At 35.6% G+C, this 17,949-nt stretch overlaps 1 protein-coding gene across 2 annotated transcripts in view; it reads right to left on the reverse strand.

Moving 5' to 3' along the window:
* SLX4IP (SLX4 interacting protein) overlaps window positions 1-17,949 on the reverse strand; it is an 81,597-nt gene that overhangs the window by 31,653 nt on the left and 31,995 nt on the right. The window contains exons 1-3 of one of the 2 annotated variants that reach the window (XM_075147718.1): window positions 9,570-9,815; window positions 8,470-8,559; window positions 4,989-5,112 (exon numbers count right to left, since the gene is read on the reverse strand). In XM_075147718.1, coding sequence (XP_075003819.1) covers window positions 4,989-5,112; window positions 8,470-8,559; window positions 9,570-9,599 — 244 coding nt within the window. In that variant the 5' untranslated portion in view covers window positions 9,600-9,815. Of the gene's footprint in view, window positions 1-4,988; window positions 5,113-8,469; window positions 8,560-9,569; window positions 9,816-17,949 lie in introns of those variants that run through there. The other variant, XM_075147719.1, reaches the window with a different exon arrangement.

Consider the following 17,949-nt stretch of genomic DNA (forward strand, 5'->3'; position numbering starts at 1 on the left):
AGTTAAAACCAAACAAAACACAGCAGAGGAGTAAGAGTTAACAGGTGGGAGGGTGGGAATAAATCAGTTTTGCTGCTACAGGATTGTAACGTGGAACATACCCTACCAACATCTTACACATTTCATGTTCTACAGTAATAGGGAACACTCCTAAAGCAAACGAGGACAGTCTGAAAAGGATGTTTTCCTTAAAAACATCATAATGTTCAAATTTAAATGCAAGGCCAAAACAGTTCGGAATATTTACTATCATGATTTATTGTATTTTTTTGTGTGCTTACAGAAACCAAACAAATAGTTTCATAAGCAACAGAACAGAAATATATTTTCTTATGAAATTGCATCTTACGCATTTTTTTATATTAAATAAGACGTGAACTTTGACTCCAGATCTTCGTAAGGCTGAACTATTCATAATAGCGCTTGCACCTCTCCCAGTTTCTCATTTTAGTAAGCTTATCAAAAGTTCATGTCTGAAAATTTCATGTCTGAGACTTCTACCTGTTCATAAAATTCAATCACGTTTGCAAAAAGCAACTGGGGGAAAAGATGGATGGACAAACAGATACACACAGAGAAAACATGATAACAATAAGCCCCATTTCCTTAGAAAACTAGATTAAAAATATAAAAAAAAAATATACACAATCCTAGAGAAAGCAGATAAAAATCAAGCTGGGAGCTCACTGTGCCATGTGACAGCATGCTCTCTAATTATTTTCACTGTAGAAGAGACTGTACAATAAAAAGATCTGAAATCAGAGCAAAAACGTTCCACCTTCAAGCCAAGAAAAACAACTAGGGAAGGAATGAGAAAAGATCTGAAAATTACTTGTAGGATAAACATAGTTAACTTGTCCCCCTCCCTGAAGAGGGGGAAGAAGGTCAGTTTACATGATACCTTCTTCCTTCCTTCCATTTCTAACATGGACATTTCTACCAGCCATATTTTCTTTCCGCATCCTCCTTTTTGTTTCCTCTGTGCCCATGTAAACTTTGCCTTCTTCCTTAATTTTCCACAGTCCTCCCTTTGTCATTCTTCTGTACTGAGTATCTCCACTCGGTCCTCTTTATAGCCTCTTGTTACTTAATTCTCATTGCTCTTAATCAAAAACAGCCACCTTTTGTGGAACATGAAAAAACAGGCTCTGCTTTTAGCTTGTTTGAGTCTACAGTAGGTGAGCATCATGACACACTAAAATGCTTGCCATCATCACTAAAAACAAGTATGTGATACTGAGTAGCGCAAGCGGTGCAAAGTGAAAATGTATGGTGCATATATATAAAAAACATAAGTTCTAACTTTAAAGATTATACATTTGTAAAGTGAAGTAGTGGCTTTTTTTTTTAATGAATGAGAGAAATTAATTAATACATGGATTTTGTTATTGGATGGCTTACATTCATTGAACTTCAAATAATGCAAGTGAACCACACCTGATTGATGCCTGTCTTGCATGATTTTAGCCATGAAAATTGGATGCAGGCAAAATTAAATCTTTGAAAACGTACCCTATTTTAATTTTCTCTTAACAATTAAAACAATCCAAAATCAAACCAAAATCAAATACATTTGGACATTAATTAAACACAGGAAACGGAGAGTTTATACCAAAGCCTATGTCCAAAGACTAAATTGAAGCTTACTTTGGCAAATTGTTCATACCGGTCATTTGGGAGGGGTGGGGAAATTGTTCAGACAGAAGGAAGAATAGGAAGAACTTGCTTGTCTTGGCTACTTTCTCTCATTTTTCCATTCTTTCTTTCTTTCTTTCTTCTCCTGTGTGTAACACCCACAGATTTCCTAATGAGATGGTATGCGACCCACCACACACTGCTGTGTGGGTGTAACTTAAATGAAAAAGAAATGTAAATTAACAAGTAACATGCATGGATATTTATATTATGTGCCACAAAACTGAAAGGTAGTATTAAATAATATTAATATTAAATATAATATAACATTACTACTAAAAAGAAATTGTGATAGGTGAAAATTTTCTCTTCAAAATAGTTATGGTAGCCAGTTTAACAACAGTCGTCTCTGCTCAACAGATCTAGACAGTGGGATGAGATCTGCGCATCAAAGTAAGGTAGCTTGGCTTCTATTTCTGCAGAAAATCCTAATACAACATGTTTTGATATTAGAGGTAGTCTAAAAATCTTATTAATACTGGTCTAATAATTCTGATTCTAATAAATTTTGAATACATCCTGCAATGTGGAGAGCAAACTAATTAAAATTGACCTGAAAAGATGCGAGTTCAAATAAGGGTGGAATGCTGACCTGGGATACTTGTAGTAGTAAATAACCAGCTAATAAGCTTCTTAATGTTCCTTCTATAGATACACTCTTCCTTACAATAGCGGGGGGTTTACAGCAGTGAAACTCTAGACACAGACTTGCATAACTTTGAGCAAAAGAAACCACATTCAGTTTGAAGAGCTCAAAAACTTTTAATAACCTCCAAATGCAACAATAGCTGCAAGCTTAAACATTTTACCAGCAGCACCTACAGTATGCGTATGTAGTTAGCCACGTACCAAGCTTGCACGTTTCTTTGTATACTACAAAACACTGTAAGCCAAACACTGGCTACCTATCTTGCATTTCATCTGTTTGTGAAAAAACACAAAAACATATCTTTGTACTCTACAAACAGAACCTGTGATCCTAGAGAGGAAGGCAAAACACAAGAGGTTTTGGAGCCACATTTGAGTGATGATAACTGCTAAAGACTATTAGACTTGTGGCTCACCTAAAAGGGTCAGTCCCTTAGAGGTAGGTCCCAGTTGCTCCAGTGAACACCCACCTATTCTATTATTTCCTTCTCAGGTAAGAACAGACTTGAATGTAACTTGAATAAACTTGATTCTTGGACTTGAACAAAGCACTCCTTTCTTACAAATTACAGCCCTAAGCAAAGCAGGCTGAGAGAAGAGGAAAGAGAGAGATTTGAAAATTAAGTTAAACATGAATGTTCATTATCACAGACTGTTTTCTTCCTTTATTTGTTTAGTGTTAATTAATGACAGTGAGATTAACTGCAGAAAACTGATGGAACAGTAATTCTGCCTCATCCAAAGTAAATATTCTTTAATCTAAAACTGTCACAGATATTACTGATGACCTCCTCAAATGCATATCCTTAAGTTTTTCATTTTCAGGAAATACGGGGAAGAGTCAAGCAGAAGATCAGTTCACAACCCTGGGACAGCATACCAGTATTTTTACTGAAAAGTTCATGATATAAAAGAAAATATAAGAGACTAAAATCTCACAAACACCCTCAAATTAGTGTTGCATCTGTCTACATATATAAAAAACAATTATTATGTCTGGCAGTTTTATCTTACAAAATCATTGTTTTTGAAAACCTACTTTTTCCTGAGGCAGGAAACTTTAAAAAATAAGTAATACAAAATATCACTCGGTAAAAGAAAACACAGAAAAACCTCAACAAATCTCAGAAATTCTGATTCCACCCTCTGTAATGTCCGTCTGCTTTCAGTGTAAGAAAATTCTATTTGTTCACTCAACACCAGAAAAGCACAGGGATCTGAAAGTTCATGTGTTTTATAAACATTAGTAATATTTTAAAGGGATGAAATGTAGTTACAACTTGCAAGGAAAAAAAGGGTTTGAAAATCCTTTAGTGTCCTGAAGCACTTTTTACTTATGCAGTATTGTGTTCTTGTGGGTGGAAAAAACCCTCCTTGTCATGCCATAACAATCTGGCTCCCATATATGCCTAAAATTTTGCAATACTAAGCCAACCATACAGTACTTAACCTGTGTTTTCTTTATTAAAAACACTCATTAATATTGATAATAGTATTTAAAGCTGCAACCATCAACTAGAGTTCTATAGGAATATACCTTTTCAATAACTGAAAACGTTTTGAGAAGCAAAGAATTTGTTCAGAATTAAAATTGTTAATATAATATACATTGAATTAAAAAATTTGTATCAGTAAACTGATTGTATCTTGTAAGTATGCAATTATATTAATTGTGGAATTCATATTTCAGTAGAGATCTATTTCAATATATTTAAGGAAATGTGAGAAACCATAGCCAACACAGGGCTTTGCTATTGCAGTCCTTCTTTTCTGTGACAAGTTTATAACATGCTCCAGGCTGGTAATAAAAAACAGTCATTATTTCCTAAGAACTATTTAAAAATAAATCGCTTGTGTGACATAACACCAACAGATAAGCCTATCAACCATAAAACCCACCATGATGACCAGAACAGCTAGCGAAATAACATTAAACAAAAACCGGCAAGCCATTTAGCCCCAAAGCTGATCTAACATTAAAGCACAAGCTATAGTGCTTTAATATACTATTATCTTTAGTTTAAAACATGCATGTACTGAAATTGCACCTATTAGTCTCACCATCCTCACACACACACAAAAAAAATAATACTAATTAAAAAAAAAAGTTCCACTTGGATAAATGTTCTTACTACTGTTCTCTTCTGCACAATAATAACTCCCAAGGTCATCGACACTACTGCCAAACCTGCAGTAACACCAGTGAAATGACAAATGCCATTTATTACATCATAGCAACTTTTTAAGACAGAACAGATTGTCAGAAGAGGGAAAAGTAAAGACATTATTTCTAAACTAAAAACTTCTAAACTAAATGTTCAAGTGGAAAGAAGACTTAACAAACCAGCAAGATCTCCATCAATTTTGGAGGACCCAGGATTATACCATTTATTCTTTTTAATTCTAATGGTAGGCTCTCATACTAATAGTACAAGCGTTATGTTCATTTTTCAGTAACATGGAAAATTAAAACCCATTTAATTTTTTCAATAACATAGCTGAAGTAATTTCAGACCAAAACACCAGCTATTTCAGGCTTACTGGCTTTCCCAATGGCAAATTTCTCATGGAAAAAATAAAGAACAGCAGTTTCCACCATACTTTATCTTCCTTTATTTCACAAAAAGTTAAATAATTTATTTTACCCGTAAGAAACAAAGGACCAGATGGTGAATGTTCCATTGATTTCCATTGACCACGTTGTTTAGGCGCTTCCAAGTAGTGTTTGACCCTTGAAGCAACAACTTCTTCTAGCAGCATGCAGACCTCCTGAAAGAATAACCATTGGCCTATTTAGATCTACATTTACATACATGCCCACAGACACACAGCAGAAATCAATACAAAATCACACTCTCTCACATAAAAAGGAAAAACATTATCTGCAGTTAAGTACTGAGATATTAGATAGAGGTGAGAAGCACATAATTCAGGAAACATATGGGAACAAGGAGGGGGAATCAAGCAATTTTGCTACAAAACAAGAGAGGAAGTACATTATGAAATTCTCACTTGGCAGATGAAATACGTTATATTACAATACTAATAATTTTTGAACAACAAAACAGCAAATTAGTTTCATTTGTATGCAAAGTAGGAAAAAATACATGTTAAAAATGTATCATAACATTAGGTATTTAAGCAAAATACTAGTAAAAATCCTGCCAGGAATTGTCAAAACACTATTTCTCTGCAAGAATCTGTATAAACCACAACATATATTTTGCTTCAATTCAGTGTAATTTGGGGGGGGAAGATTCAGAGCTAATTAGGTCACAGCAACCTAATTTCTCTAGTTCATTTTGATTTTTCTGCTCCTAAACATAACCGTTCATATCTTTCATACTTCCTTCGGCAAAGCACAATAAAACCCACATGCAACTCAAGAAGAACAAACCCTTCAGCCAGAATAACCATAGGAAAAACCTTGGAGTAAAAGCAAAAAAATTAATCTTTTGAATACCAGAGTAAGTTTTCAGATTAATACATACACACATATTTGAGACTTTTCCCTCAGTATTCTCATTTTCCATTGTGCATAACTATGTGCTCACAGAAATGATACTTTGTGGCACACAAAAATATCATTTTACCTTTTTACAGTGTTTGGACAATAGACAAAATTATATTAGTACTATCTGAACTAAAATATCTTGGCTTGAACTTTACTTTTGATTAATGTAGAAAGTATGCAGAGCAACAAATTTTAAGCGTATTGCTCTAAATGAAAGCAATGCACATTTAGAGCATTGGTCAACCCTATATTGGTCAACCACAAACACTATTTTCTCCTTACAGTAAGAAATACATTTTCCTTTCTGCTTGAAGAGTACAATTATAAAAATTCTATATTTACTTATTCTTCTGTTTAACTCATTAAAGTGATCTCATTACACATTCCTTCACAGGACTATGCATTCAGGTTAGAATGAAAAGGTCTAGAAAGCAGCGGAAACATAGCATGCATTTGGTTCCTTCTGCAACAATAAAGATTAGCATCCACTTCCTTAATTTACATGAAAAATATTTCACTTGTTGTGCTTATGGAAATATTATTTAAATGGTTCTCCACAAAGAACTATACAGACCTCTATTTAAGAAAGCATAAACAAGAGTAGGCTTCAAGAGAATCGTCTCTACGTACTTTCCACCGCTAAAAAGAACTTGTAATTGAGACCTTTTATATGCATATGGAGAGATCATAGCAATGACATGAATAGAAATCAGTTTCATAAATGTTTCTCAAAGTACAAAGATAAAACTTTGACTATGTTATTCCAGGGGAAAATAGATAGGACAGAAAGGGCATGGAAATTTGAAGGGCAGAGAGAAAAGCTCCCAAATGCCGCAATTTGCCTCTCACAGCAATCCCAAGATGACTGTATATACAACACATGTGACAGCAGTGTGCAAACTGTGGTCTTTACAATGCCCCGCTAGACAATGTGCACTGTATTTTCTTACACCAGCCTCACGCTTATGGGCACTCATTTGGTTCCCAGCCTGCTCTACGCGACCCATGCTGCAGCAGGAGCTGGCAGCTGACAGGCCAGCACTGCTCCCTCCTTCTGCCTGGGACCGCAGGCAGGCAGGCTCCATTTGCTACAAACAGCAGCCGCTGACTTTCCTGCAGGGTAAGCAGGGGATCAGCAGAAATCATGTCTGTGTTACAAGGGGTCTGAGAGGCATCTGCTCTTCCCACAGACAAGCAAAGAGGGCTGTACCACCATTAGTATTTTCCAGAATTTGGAAGCAACAAAAATGTAGAAAACTGCTTGCGATGAATATGTAAAAGCTCTAATGAAAAAATATGCAGGCATAATTTGCCTATAATACTTTACTGACCTTTTTCTTCCCACTTTAACAAAGATTCTGCATAGAACTTTCAGGAAGCAAATTTTAAAGCTATTGGAATCACACTTCTCGGTTGTTGAAAATATGCAGCCTTTGTACTTCTCTCAAAATGTGCGGTCACAGAAATGTAATGAATGCTGCCCTGTCATGCCTCTTTATTAAATCAATCATGATCTAATTTCCTGAAATTCATATCTTTTGTTTTGGCAGTCTTACAAAATGTATTTTGAAAACACTTAAAAGTCAGATAACCGGGATAGTAAAACTGATTATAAATAGAAAGGGTAATGAGAATTCATTTAGTCAGAAAAAAAGAAGTCTAAAAGATTTCCCCTATTTTCTTCTTCCTCTGCTTAATAAAGCACAAATTGGATGAACCACATGCTGTTAAATATTCTGCTTTCACTCCCTCAGGATATTAATTTATTGTTTCTTTTAATTTTATTTAAACGTATTACTTTGAGACGTACGGGGATGGTCTGCAGTGACAAGTTAATTATGCCATTATTAGGAAAGCTATCTGCTGAAAATTACCGTAACGGAGACTTGCGGGAAAGTCCACAGGCATTTGAAACATGTCCTGCATTCGTTTTCAATAGGGAACTTCTCAAGTTCCCACACAAACTGAAATAGGCGAAAACTCCCGCCAGTAACTCATCACAGGATTGCAGAAAAAATCACACAGAATCTGATGAAAGTTACATTCATAATTTTGCTAGTCACTGATGCACTGATTTTCCAGAATTTCATCTGTTGTCAGGCTATACAAATGACACATTTAAAAATAAAGATGGGGAGTTTCTTTTCATAAACCATTGTTTATCATGTATACTCATTATGTTTCTTGCATTGTCTAAATGCAACATCATTCACACTTGTTGTTACAAGAAAAAACAATTAATAGAAAAATATTTCACCAACAAGCTCTGCAAAAATAATACTTGTCACATTCTGGTTTATATCACTCGGGATAATTTACAAACATTCATGAGAAATATGTTTTTAAAATTAAAACTTAGGTCAGAAGAATCAAAACAGCATACACGCATGTATGCACACACACACAGTTCAAAAATTAAAAGGCAAATTGAAAGTGGTCATTAGTGACCCAAAAAGCACATATCGTTGACTTAGGGGTCCCACAGCAACTGTTGACAGGTAGGTATAACTAACAATATTCTCATAACACTGAAAAATTCTGAACAGTTCAAGGCAATCCAACTTTTTCCCTGCAGCCACATGCTTTTGAAGTAGAATTGATATTTGTTGTACCTCTTTCTCATGATCTGAAAACCAGCTGGTGTCTTTACTGGAGCCTTGAGGCAAAATATGAACATCCACCAAAACAGCAAAGTTCCCACACTGAAAAAAAAAAAAAAAAAAAAAACCAAAGAAGAAAAATGTTCAACTGTAGCTGCTAGGAAGCACATGTCGAGCAGACAAGGAGGTAAACAATCAGGTAAGCATATGCATCTGATTCAGAGATACAGCAGGTAGAACATAAAACTGTGGAAGATTATGAAGTATGGAATTACAAATTTACCATTGTTTGTGGGCTTAATGAGAAACAAGAGCACCAGACCTATTTTGAATAGCTCGCTGAAAAGTTTAAACAATAACAACAAGCACAACAAGCACATGGAATTTTCTTCTGCTATCTATGTGCCACTTTTAAATCTGTTCAAGCAAATTTTAATGTGAAAAATTAGCTATTCCTACACCAAACTCCCATCATTCTATTTTCTGAGAATTTAGTACCATATTAGTTATCTAGTTTGCATTTTCAATTTATTAAGTCCTTAAAGCTCAGCCTCTTTGGAAGTCTTTTCCTCTCTCCGAACTACCTAATGCAAAGAACAGCAAGTTTGAATAACTTATGGTAACTACGTAATATTCACTGACATCTGTCATTTAGCCAATACTATACTTTGAATGGCAAAATGATAATAAGGCTAACCTATTAATAAACACTACAAATAGTTGTTAGGATGACACAGGCTACATCCCATGACACATCAACTATTTCTGAAATTCCTTGATAGGCTTTAATTGAGGACAGTGTGACATACGAGGTTTAATTATTTTCTTTCATCAGGACATCAGTCATTACAATGACCTTCTAATATAAGGAAAAGTGAACGGCACAAACACATCTCCTGAGTTCCGCTGTGCACTAACTCACTCCTAGCAAGAGAATACTGCCTCTTTTCATGCACAGAGGTATGGTGCATTACAAACTAACGCTTTCCCTTTCTTCTACTGTAACACAGCACCAAATCTCACTCAGACATCCTTTACCTAAACAACTTGCAAGGTTGTTTCATCATTCTGTTTTGGCTGCTTGTATCGCACTTATGACGCAATAAACTCACTCTTTGAGAAGACTGGACATGTGCAGTCATGGCAATTGCACATCTGAAATGTCTGATGGAATAGAAACAACATCCTGATTCCAGACAAATCTCAAATGTGTATGTACAATCCAGCGTTAGATTGATCTCGTTTCAAGTGGACGTTGCAGCACACACTTCCTGTCCTAACTCTTTCACTCCATGTTTGCTCTTCACTGCCAAACATCTGCAAACCCCATGCCAGAATTCCAACTGCTAACAGAATTAGTTCTGGAAAAAGTATGATGTGTATTTTTACACTATAGTTGTACATCACCCACAGTCTAAGAGGTACATCTATATCTTAGGCTTATGGTATAGCAGAAGTACAGCCTTTGAGAGCACTCCTACCTGTACAATTAGTACAGACAAAGAACAACAAGATTTAGCATCAATTTTATTAATTACGACAGCGTATTCGGTAAATTAGAAATCTCTAGGTTTACAAAACACTTAGATCTGTAAATTTTCCATGAACGGAAGTATTTAAATAATGATTTAAATATAATTAAGATATAATTCATGACCAATACTGCATTGTAACTAGAATGCAAAAGTTTGGCAAATGAGACAGGCATTGTGAAATCATTTTGAGAAACTTCTAAATTACTTATAGCTATCAGTCACTGAAAGAGCAGAATGCTTTGATCTATTTTATCAAAAGGCTTCTCTTTCCTCCAGAGAACCAAGAATTACCAGATGGCTGCAACAGCAAACCTCTCCAAGCTTCAAATTGATGACAAAATATCTCTCAAAAATCTCTGGTGAATCATTAGTCAGCTCCAGCAAACTTTTGAGTTGACTACTGAACTTCAAAGTTAGCAGACACTGCATATTATAAAGAGAAAGCCAGTAAATTATTCATGGTTCAGCACTTACAGCAATGAACAAGTATTTGATACATCAAGAAAATTCAAATTATCAAATGCTACACGTTAACTTGCATCATTTTCTATTGACTACAGAAACTTTATATATAGATACAGATGCAAAGTATAGACCTGTTTTTCAAGGAGAGATAATGTTTGCAATTACTTTCTTTTGAATGGCAATATTTGTCTCATTTGGCAATCTTGAAACAAATGGAAAAAAGAAAATAACGAACCATATTTGAAACTATATAATGGAACAGATCAAAATTATCTTTAAAATATTACAAACAGACCAAACATTTGTAGTACTTCAAAGAAAAACAAATATATACGAATAATGAGTAAATCCTTGCAATAGACAAGCTTTCCCAATGGAAGATTTCTATCCCTCTGAGTTTTGGAGCACTCTTCTTGTAGACAGCATGCCTGGAACTATTTCAACATCCAAAAGCCAACAGTTTTGCCACTCAATTAGAATAGCTTTGGGACAGGACACAAGGAAGCATAACTGTCAAAGACAAAGAGGAATATGGGGAGTAAGAGAATATAAGCACAGATCTTTCTGGGTCTCGTTACCTCCTATTTTTCCTAAGTCCTGAACATGATATAAGCAACAGCTCCAATGCAGGCTCCTTTGCACTCTGAAATTATACAATACATTGAATACCCTACACCTGTATTTATACTTTATATGCCTTCACATGGTACAGCTTTACATATTATATTTACACTAAGCAGCTCAATACAGCTTTGGCTGCTCCAGCAGCAAAGGAAGAGTGCTCTGTACAACTAAATTCCAATACAAATAATTGTGGGGAACAGAGGGAAGTGAAAGAAAATGTATACTGCTTATATTAACAGATTTGATGATCTTATAAAAGTTTCTAAATAATTTTTATTTTTATTCTGAAGACATACAATTCCATGAAAATACTAGCTTTTATTTTAGAGGAAATGAAGCGTTTCTAGTCATTGTGGCTGCAAAAAGCAACTCATGACTCCTAAGTACTGTAACTGAAAGGCAAACAAAAAGAACAGAAATTTTTAATTTTATGTTTTCAACACCAATCCCAAAATTTGCACTGGAAATTATTTTTAGAGGTGCGATTGTCAAAACTGAAACCCGAACGCCTGGTTTGATGGGAAACACTTTTGTCAAAAATCAATAGAAAAACATTTCACTGAAAAATTAAAGACAAACAGATGCGCCAATTTGATATCTTCCATAATTCTAGAATTCAAAAATTTTTCATTTTTACAAGCTGTTTTTTAATGTTAACGTACTTACTGTAACAGTCTAATAACATTCACTGTGTTATTAAACAAAGGGCTTTAAATGGTCTCAGAATGTTGTTAGTGTATTGTTGTACAGTAATGACATCTGATTCAGAACATATTTTCAGGAATCAAACTGTTTATACAAATACATCAAACACTTCATAGATTCTGCAAAAGGAAAAGATAACCAGACATGTAACGTAAACAGAATGAATACCAACGCAAAGCGGAAAGTCAGTCAAGGAAAGTCATCTGCTCATAACCTGTTAAAACCTTGGCCCAGGATAAGCACATATTAGATGATGGATTACTATCTCAAATCTCCCAATGAGTAGATAAACCCGAACAAATACTTTTTATTGCTATACTAATTTTGACAATCAGGGGGCTCCTACATGGGTACTCTCATTTCTTTAAACTGCATCACTTCAAATAGCATAAAAACAGTCATTATAAACAAAAATACTTGGGATGCTGGGGATAAGCATGGTGAGTTTGTATTCAGTTACATCATTCCAAATGTGCTGTATCATTACACCAGACAGGACTGGCGAGCCAGCCTCCCAAGACACATATTAGCATTTCCCATTTCTGTGATTGTTCTACGGATGCGGGCAGTAGGGTCAGAATTAATTGAAGCTTAGTTGAAAAGGAAACATATGATAGTTTGGCTAGCTTTTGGGGGCAGGCGGGAAGGAGGCGAGCTGCAACTGTCATGCACACTTTCACTTTCCAGAAGGATAGCTGCAAACATAGGTGACACCATCAGCGTAATAATAGTAGTTAACTTGAAGTTTGCTGTCTCTGCTTCAGATGAGAATGGTCTTTGTAGTACCAAAAGCTTGGAAAGTTTGTTATATTAATTGGTCTACAGAAAGACAATACCTTTGCCTTATAAGCCTTGCTTTGCTTATAATCAATTTTAATTAAAGATGATTTTGAAACATGTTTCCCAGTTCCACTGGGAGTGAAGCATGTCCTACACTGTAAAACTTTAGTTCTCCAGGCTAAGCATACAGGGACTGTTTCTTCCTTATGTTACCTCTTCCATGAAAGGTGTGATATTTAGTTGCAGTGATAATGTTACTTCACTCTCAGGTGATGTCAATAGTTAAAAAAAAAAAAAAAGACTAGATCCTGATGACCACTCAAAAATGTCATGATGCTGAAAAGGGCTTCCAAAGATGTGATGGTTAGGAGGTATCATCAGTCTCCAGGAGGCAAAAGCATGGCTAAGAGATTTTGTGGAGAAGAAAAAAAAAGAAAAACAAAAGGTGTATGTGAAATATCTTCTCTTGTAATAAAAAGGAAAAATTTTAATATATTCCATCCTTTCCAAGTTCTTTCTAAAAATCAATAACTGTTCGAAGTTCAATTATGCAAGTTCAAACATCTACACCATTAAGTACAATTACATATTGTCATTGGCCCATACACTATGCCAACTATATTATGACAATATATAAATATTCGCTTTTTCCAGGCTTCTTAGAAGCAGAAGTTTGTTCTCCTCCTTTATCTTTCTGCCCCCAAAGAAAATGGTATGTCTTCCTTTTGTTTATACATTTAGCACCAATGATTTTCAATATTTTGACTTTTTCTCTTCTACAGCAATAGCAACAGGCAAAAATCATTTAAGCAAGTGAGCGTACAGCAGAGGAGATATATTTGTCATTATACAAAATTAATTTACCTTTCATTTACAAGTGTGTCTAGGAGCACTATTATTTGAGGTAACATACAGGGTTTCCCAAACTGCAGGACACACTGTTCAAGTAGTCAAACACCTCAACCTGCACAAACACATGGCTCAGGATAGCTATTTATGCCATCACCACTGCTGATGGCTATATAGGAGCAAAGGAGGTTTGGTCACACCCAGTATCATATGGTTCTCATTCTTTTAAGAAGTAGATAAAGTTACAATTTGATATGTGCATAGCTTTTCCATATATTTTTCCAGAATCTCCAGCATTTGTTTTGGGCGTTTTTTTCATCCTAGGGAAAAAAAGGGGGAGGAGGGAAAAAAGGATAGTGTTTTTGCACAGAAATAGTGCCTCTCTAGTTACTGTTCAAAGCAAGGTGGATTTTCAACTTCGAATTTCAGAAGAGTGTTTAGAAAACAACAGGTCACCAGTGATTGGTTTTACTGCCATGAGATTAATCAGAAGGTCACCTGACAAGAGGAACTGGTGATTATAAAAGGATTTCTCACCAGCTGATTCAGAAAGAGCGCAGAACAGACTAGAGAGAAGGCTCCAGAAGAAGCCACAAGCGGGAACCCTCAAGGAATTTATGATCCAAGTCCATTCTTCAGAACGGTCAAGAATTAAGAAGCAAAAGGAGGGGAGAGGGGGAATTCCACTTTCAACCTTTTGTCTTTTCTGCATAAGAACTGCTTGGTTCTGGAAATTTTGAAAATCTTGTAGTTTGTTATAAATATTGCATGGCTCCGAGGAGATGAGTTGTAACCCCAAACCATCCTCAATGCTGAGCCATTCACTATATTATTGGGGAATTCACAGCTGCTTGTACTAGATGCAAAATGTGACTAAAGGATCTTGAATGACAAAAATGGGAAAAGATGGAAGATGTGCACAACTGGAAGAGTAACTAGAAATTCATACCCACAGACTGAGCTCTGCTATGTTTCAGAAAACTTTACAGCATCTGGGCTGTATATTGCAGTTTCATGAGTGTCCAGCTAACAACCAGGCTGCCCTTCAGAAATCTCAAATAGGATTCTATTTTATTTGCTAGAATTGTAAAAAAGTTTTGACAAATAGCTGGTTTTGTTAAAGAAGGATTATAGCCATCATCTGACATCACCTAGATCTTTTTAATCCCCTGCTTTCAAAAATCTATGGGATCACTCTGTAACAGTGAAAAGGGAGCAGCAGATCAACAGTAATGGTGTAGGGCGTTCTAACTTCAAGATCTATCCTCAAAGATAGCTGCACTAAATTATACACAGATTCAGCAGGAATCAGTCAACCTAAAATGCATTCAGACTTTCCAGAAGCAGGGAGGAAATTCCCCCTTTTATAAGCTGAATACAAGTTATATCTAAGTAATCTTTCGTAAGTGGTTGGCTTGCTTTTTTAGGAATATAGTTTATGTCTGAGAAATTCCTGAAGGGAGGAGTGGTCAATTTTCTGGTGTTTTAGTCAAATGAAAGAAGTAGTATCTGAAAATTCAACCAATGAGCTATAGGAATTAAGATCACATTCAGGGGTTCCCATGGCAAGCAAAGAGGCGCAAGCAGAGAACAAGCCTTTAGAACAAACTTTTGTGAAAAGTGGTCTGAGAACACAGTAAGAAACTAGGATGCAACATCAGGGCAACATGTTAGACTCTTAGATGATGCAGATAAACAGGATATTAACTGTAAGAAATAATGGGAAAAAGGAGAACAAGAAATACGTGTGGATGACTCAACCCCTAGGAAAATGTAATGAAATCTAAGTAGTTTCAAATCTGATGGAGCTGTATGTGATACTGGAGAGTTTCAAATTAAGGACTAATACGCTGTTGTTAAAGCACATAATTGTGAGACAACCACGCAAATCAACAGATTAAAATAATTTAATCAAGACGACAACTTCAAGAACACCCCAAGTATCTGCCGTGGTAAAGGATGTGCATGTTTTTAGCAATACAAGAATGCTTCAGTGCAAACAGAGCCCTTCAGTTCATCACCCACAGTCAGGCTAAGCAGTAATTACTTAATCTAAACATCTGAACTGGTCTAGGAGAACTGCTCTATCAGGTACAATGTTGAAAAAGAGGCCTAAATTGCATGCGAGAATTAAGCTTAATTTAGGTTGTCAATCTATGCTGGTCTGGTTCCAATTCCGTAGGAGGTTTTGTAGCCTACATATTGAAAGGAGCCATGTAGCTGGAGCTCAAACAATTGCAAAAAGCAAGTTTTTCCTCAGGGCAAAGTCTCCAAGTAACAGTGCAATCTCAACATTGTTTTGAAAGGATATACACCATGTCCCTGCCTGTGTCAGAACTGATCCAGAAAAACAGAAATAGCAGCACAGTATTTGTTCAAGATAATAGAAAGATAATTTGAGATTCTAACAAGCTGCTTTCACCCTTTTGTCGTAAAATATTATTATAAAAACTATGGTATCTTTAAAATCATGGCTAGCAAGCCATGAAGAAATACTAATTTCTGCAGCAACCTGCATTTATGACACTTTGGGTTGGGGAGGGTGAGAGGCCATATTAACTGGATAGCTAAACATATTCACAATCTATTTAAATGCAGTTAATTCTTAGTAATAAATTTTAAGGACATTTCTTGGGGCTTGGACACACCAATAGAGTGCCACAGGATAACACGTTATCGTGGATCACCTCATCTGTCGTAAGTGGGTACAGATAAAGATTAGAACTACCTTACCTAGCTCTCACCCTAAGCTATCAACAACAAAAGTTTGGTATTATGAAAGTGATTCATGATGAGAAGAACGGCCTTGTCACTGCTGTACTAAACTGGAATTGGAGACATCCTCTGTGGTTCTAGAAAGTCAGTGCTGGGATTTAGTTTCTTACCCAGGTGGAAAGACAAAGGAACGAGTACGCACCCTGTACAAAAAGCTCTGCACGTCTGAATCATTCATTTTGTAATTGTCAGATACTACAGTAATAGGTATCATCATATTGAGAACTGGTAACCCTAACAATGATCGCTACTTCCTTTGATTTCTGCACTGTAGATCAGAGAAGTACCTAGTTCACTATCAGCTTCTTCAATACTTCCTCATAGTAACTAAATTGAATTTCAAATTTAGCTATTCTAACTATCACAGGTCTAGCAATTGGTTAAAACCACTACAACGATTAGAGATTCATAATACATAAAAGGGCTTGCCTATTAAAGTCCTGCTAAGAAACAGCAAGGATGACTAAAGGTTGCAGTAAACCTAAAAATGAACAGTGCAATTTTCTGAAGAAATTACAGCCAGTAATAAAAAGACTTAAGGGCCTTTTTCAGACCTTTAACTTATTAAATAATTTTCAGATTTTCACATATATGCTCTACATGCTATATTTTAATATTCATGAGCCAAACTTTAAAGTAGTAGAAAAGATTACCAAGTATGTATTGGCAAGCTGCTGATGTATTTGTTAAGCATACGAAAAGAAGAACTATACACGATGGCTAAGGAGCTTTGTAACGTACCATTTTATGTGTTGATTTTATGTGTTTCTGCATATGCTAGTCATGACTAGAAAATTAAGTGCAATAAAAATGAAGTGAAAAGACACCACCCTCAGTATCTTTTGATGTAAACTGTGTCAGAGGAAATTATTCCAGCCATTGCATAGCACGGAAAACACGATTTACAAAATTCTCGTTAGGTGAAGAAGAGATAAACCACAATCTTTGTTCGGTAAGGTAATGTGCACATTACTAAGATGAAGGGGGCAGCAGTTCTCAAGCATATGATGCATCCAGTAATATATTTCTTAAGTTTATTGTACAACAGCTGCAGGGATGGGCCGACTTCCCTCTCACAAAAACAGAACAGGGAAGTGAGGGCAGGTCCCACGCAGGAAATTGTTCCATGTTCCCCAACTTTGCAATTATTTCACAAAGCCTCTGATTCCTTTTTATACTAAGAGACAAGGTCTCACCTGCCCTAAAATTTACTTCCTTCCCTCCCTCTCATGAAGATGTTACCTACCGCAGCATGCAGCTACTGAAGTGGGAAGTAGGAGGCAACAGAAAACCAAACCAAACATCTGCAGTCCATGTTTCAATATAAAATATTTGCAGATGTTAAATCTTTATGCCAAAATAATTTAACAGATTAAAGATACATTGATTACACATGCTCAGATTTTAAGACAAATACATAAAGCAAAAGTATTTTTTATTTGCAAAAAAGGAACTAGCAAGCCAAATTTCTTCATATTGTTAAATTTGCTTAAGTGGTTGAAATGTTACATTTTCCAAATGCGTAAAAGAAGTACTTTTTAACTCTGCATTTTAACTAATTTGTTTTTGAAACAAAGCTAAGCCAGGAAAGTTTCAGAACTGCATGAAAGCTTTTTCAGAAATAACGTAAGAAAAAAGTGATTCACTTCTGAAAAAGGCATATTACAAAAGTGACACCCTTTGGACAAAATCCTTCTATTAAGTGGGAGCATATTTAGTCAACATAAAGCAGAGGAAAGCTCAACAAAATAATCAATGC

Source organism: Calonectris borealis, chromosome 3 (assembly GCF_964195595.1).
Source record: "Calonectris borealis chromosome 3, bCalBor7.hap1.2, whole genome shotgun sequence".
NCBI classification, from domain to species: domain Eukaryota; kingdom Metazoa; phylum Chordata; class Aves; order Procellariiformes; family Procellariidae; genus Calonectris; species Calonectris borealis.